Source organism: Euphorbia lathyris, chromosome 2 (assembly GCF_963576675.1).
Source record: "Euphorbia lathyris chromosome 2, ddEupLath1.1, whole genome shotgun sequence".
In the NCBI taxonomy this organism is placed as follows: Eukaryota; Viridiplantae; Streptophyta; class Magnoliopsida; order Malpighiales; family Euphorbiaceae; genus Euphorbia; species Euphorbia lathyris.
This window is the reverse complement of record NC_088911.1, coordinates 16,097,449-16,102,478: the sequence shown is the minus strand read 5'-3', so window position 1 is coordinate 16,102,478 and position 5,030 is coordinate 16,097,449. Positions and strand designations below refer to the sequence as shown.

Sequence of the window (5,030 nt, the reverse complement as noted above, 5' to 3'; positions counted from 1 at the left end):
CTATTAGAGATATAATTGTATTCTTTATGACATTAGGGATAAAATTATTTTTACCTACCAACCTTAAGAATATTTATACACTTTATCACTTTATTTAATTATTTTATATTGGTCCATAGGCAAATAATGACTATATATTCTCTTGTATATCTATATTTATTAACTATTCTGAGTGACTTCTTTTAAGATACTACTGACGAAACATTTAAAATACAAAAGTATTTCTCAAAAGTGAAATAAAAAAATAAATCAATAAATCTTTAAACTATATTCTTTTACAAGAGTTATTTTGCTCAAGTTATAAGTTCCACATTATAACAATTGCAGATTTTCTTTTCTTTTCTTTACAGCAATCATTTTCCAATAAAATACATATATATACATACACATAGGCAGAGGCGGGAAACAGCCCAAAGTTTAGGGAGCATGGTAGTGCCTTAGCCGCCTACACCACCCCATGGTAGAGTGGTTTTAAGGCTGCCTCTGCTGGTTTTCAGCCACCCTCTCCGTCACTAGTCAAGGTCCCAAACCTTAAGTTCTGGCCCCACGGCTGCCCGTAGGTGACACTCTCCATTACCACAGGGGATCCTATACCCGCAACACAACTTTTTATGCCGAACGAAGCATATTATGGTTCTCGCAGAGAACTAAAGAGATATTTTCATATCTATTCAACTTAAATGGGTTTACAGAAATATGAAGAACACAGAGCCCCCTCCCCCTTGAGTACAAAATGACTTCTTTATCTCTATCAGCAGCAGCAGCCTTTTACAAAACAATGAACATGTGCTTAAAAGTATTCCAAGTAAAATGTTGCTAGATTCTAACATAATAGAGTACGTATGTAATGCTTATCTTTTCCGTGCTGCCATAAAAGCTTCATCGACATATCTCCTTCTAGAACTTGAACTATCTGTTTCATATCCAAGCATTAAACTGCATTAGGATTACTAATTTGGACAGGTATAAAGTTTTAGGACTTCATAGAATAAAAAAGATGTATAAGGGCACAATGGCACGAATCTGTTCAATTCAACAACTTAAAAAATGTGTTCTTTGAAATTTATAAATATTTAGCGAGAATGACTGAACTGTAATAAATTTGTCTCATAAGTTTTACCTTCGGCTCGAAGTCAAAATCAAGAAGTACATTGCTCAACTTAATAATCCTATGAATGACAGTGGGATCACCTAAAGATGAGAATCAAATAAGAATTGAGATATACTTAAACCTCATATTATCATATGGCTTATTACCAGTTAATTAATTAGAAGCAATAGAAATTCTTCATTTCATATACTCACAATCTTTGTGTAAATACACCAATCCTTTCGCAACACCTAAAGCTATTTTCATTCTGTTTTCCCAATTGATGCTAGGTGTTTCCCCTCCTGCAATGTCGTTTTCACACTTAACAGCTTAACTTACAAACACAAACAGATGTGTTATATGACATGATTATAATGAACATATATATGCCTCATATAGCTTATAAGAAGCAGACTCATTTCATACCGAGAAGCCTTTCGCATTAAATGGTAGGATATAAGGTTTTGAAACCTCAAAATTTGTTACATATTAAGATAAGAAAAGTGTAAGCAAAGGCCAAGCCCACTGCAAAAAGGTACGTCATAGAAGGAGAATTGACTCACATATATAAAGAGCTATATAGCTCTCTAATTAAGCAATGCAGTATATCTAACAGGCACACTCATGCCCAAAACCATATGGATCGTGAAGCAAATATCAGGTAAACAAATGTCTAACTCAACCCAAGAGGTACCTCAAAGGAGGATGTGGCCTCACATACATAAGTAGCTATATAGCTCCCTAATTAAGGGACATGGAATATCTAACAAAGCTAAATTATCAGAGGGGAATAGCTCACCATATAAATGAAAGTCCAAGGTGTTGTTGGGAACAAGCTCCAAAACAAGCATTCTGATACCTGCACCAACGCAGTATCCAACCATCTTAACAAGCTCCAAAGTCCTTAATCATAACTTCGGTAGTCGAAAGTTTCCCTCGATAAACATAATAACAACAACCATCCCAGCCGAGGGAGTTGTTGTCTGAGAAATCATCAGTGGCTTTTGCTAGCTCTTGGTAAGTAAATGACTTCGTCGGAATACTACTCCTATGTAAGTGAGCTAGAGACTGAAATGAAAAACAACAGAAATCACTGTAAAACAGTATTATATCAGTTATTGAATGCGTAGAACTTTAAATTCCACTTCGGAACAGTCTAAATTGTACGAATAATATGGTTAATTATGAAAATCTAATGAAAACGAAGGTTGATTCAAAAGAAAATGTTCTCCAATTCGTTAATTAAGCAGCGAAAATCCCTATCGAAAATTGTCAAAACTGGATTGAATGAGCAGCCATTACCTGAAGCTTTGGTTGAGAGTAAGAGGTGGATGGCTTTTCCAATTGAAGCTTATTCTTTATGAAATCAAAAGAATCTAACTCCTGTTCGCCAATCCGTGGCCCTACAAAACCAGTCCGTGGCTCTTCTCTTGAAGCGCCCGTCCCCATTCCTTTATGGCATCATTTGATTCTATCTCCAGTAGGTAAACTGGCCGGCGGAGTTTTCCCGACTGACTTCGATCACAAAAATTGGATCAAGTGATTTTAGGAAGTGTAGAATATGACCTGAGAATGAAATTAGTCTGAAATCAGAAAGGAAAGGGTTAAATTACACGCATGGCCAATCTACTCTACCCGTGGCCACTCTATTTTAATTCTTAAATTATTGTTTACTAATTTAAAGATTGGTCAACGGTTAAAAAGGTTGGTCAACGCATGTTCAAAAATATAAAATTCAGTAATCATAACGTTAAGAATTGAATTTCAATCATAACATTAAAAATGGTAAACTTCAGTTGACATAAGTGTAATTGACCCGAAAGCAGGTAATAAAACTCAGCTCAACTTTCTATTAATTTAGGCGGACTAGAGTTAGACTGGACTCGGGTTTAAAAATCAAATTTAAAAACCAATCCATATAAACCCACCTAAAACTATATACATAATTTTTAATTATAAAAAAATAAAATTTATACTTAAAATATATATATTGAATATATTTCCAATAGAGGTTTCTTAAAAAAAATTATACCCATACTTAAAATTAATCCCGTTGTTCAAGCCCGATCTAAGGGACACGGCCCTATGCGGGCCGGGTACACTGAGTCCGTGGACATGTCTATTTCCAATAGAAGTTTCTTAAAAAAGAATATCAAAAATTAACAAATCTTAATAAAAATATAATATTTTATCCTCTCATTCATCCACATCATTTTGATAACTTTTGTTAAAAAATACACCATCAATAATCGAATTTATAAGTTACGCACTAGCCCCACAAATTATTATATTATATATAATTTATTTTAATTATAAATATTAAAATGCAATACTAGTATTCATTTTTTTTATATTAAAAAATGTTTTACAACTTTAAAAAAGGTTGTCCAACCATGACAATATTGCTTAAAAATTTGAAGCAATTGATGACGATATTTGGGACACGGGCTCGTGTGATGGAGCCAATTCTACCGCAGCCAACGACACGTGCATCGACAAAGGGGAGAGCTGCTGAATTTCAGCTCCACACGATTTAAAGGTTTTGCATGCTTTCATTTCTTTTTTTTTTTTTGAAACAGAGATAAACTTTATTAAACATCACAAAATACGTCTCTTACAATGGAATCACCGATCCAACTCGGTTCAGAAAAAGAAATGTAATCGTTAGCTAAGGAACCAGCCTGTCTTGTCATCGCATGAGCAGCTGTGTTCGCTAACCGTGGTATAAATAAGACGGAGTAACCCGGTCTAGAACTCAAAATATCCCTACAATCATGTAATATGCAACCATAGTCAGAAAGATCTTCGCTGTTGTTTAGAATACTAGAGACCACTCCTTGCGCATCCGACTCAAATATAACTCGTTCCCAACCCTCGTTTGCTGCTAAACCCAATGCTTTCCGGATTGCCAGAATTTCAACAACACGAGGTTCCGTTACACCAATAACCTTCGCGCTGCAGGCAACAATTACCTTACCCTGGCTATCCCGAACTACACATCCCAGGCCACCCGACTGTTTCTCTTTGAAGACAGCACCATCCGTGTTGCATGTCAAATGACCAGCAGGCGGCGGGACCCACTGAATTTAGGGACGAACTGCTGTTTCGATAGTTGATTGAACCTGTAGATTGTGCGATTTCCACTCCTCATAAAATCCCAAACAACGCGTCCAGCATACATCAGGCTGCTGTACCACTCCCTTCCACATCAGTGCGTTACGTTGCTGCCAGATCGTATAAAAAACCAGCACAGTTTTAATAAGATCACTATCAGATGCTAATTCACATTGCTCGAAGAACCAATCTGCAGCAGTGTCATGAAGACCAATTGGAGCAGTAACACGAGCCTTATCCCAGCAGCTAACTGCGAAGGGGCAATCTGCAAATAAGTGCCAGCTGTGTTCGATATCGGTCAGATATAGACAACACTCCATTTGAATAGCCATTCTTCTTGCCTGAAGCGTATGTCTAAGAGGTAAACAACCCGCGTAAAACTTCCATAAAAAGTGCTTCACATTCGGAGGTAAATTTAACTGCCAGACTCTCCTCCATCCCATAGAATCAATGACATTTACACGCGAAGATTCGAGTGCCTTATATCCTGATTTTGGGGTGTAAATTCCATTTTTAGTATGCATCCATATCATTCTATCCTCCATCTCCCTATACGGTAATATCACTTTTAGAATTGCAACAGCTTCCACTTCCTGGAATTGAGATTCCACTTTACCCTTATCCCAGATTTTAAAGCCATCCATGAATAAGTCCTTCACTCTAGCGTTCATCTCTAAACAATCAGCACTCATAATGCCTCTCGGCTGGCCGTCAGCCTCAATCCAAGGATCTTCTAAAATTCGGATTGTCTCACCATTCCCCACCCTCCATTTTAACCCGAGTTTTAAAACCGGGATCGAGCTCCAAACATCCCTCCAAATCATAC

The 5,030-nt window shown here is 36.7% G+C and overlaps 1 protein-coding gene across 1 annotated transcript; it reads right to left on the bottom strand.

The window, feature by feature from the left end:
* Positions 1-230: 230 nt before the first annotated feature.
* Positions 231-2,710, bottom strand: LOC136217345 (proline-rich receptor-like protein kinase PERK5). Its single transcript, XM_066003948.1, has 5 exons — positions 2,393-2,710; positions 1,890-2,158; positions 1,306-1,392; positions 1,121-1,191; positions 231-913 (listed from the first exon to the last, which is right to left on the bottom strand). The coding sequence occupies exons 2-5, from the start codon at positions 1,972-1,974 to the stop codon at positions 824-826; spliced, it is 333 nt and encodes a 110-aa protein (XP_065860020.1). The 5' UTR covers positions 1,975-2,158; positions 2,393-2,710; the 3' UTR covers positions 231-823.
* Positions 2,711-5,030: the final 2,320 nt, after the last annotated feature.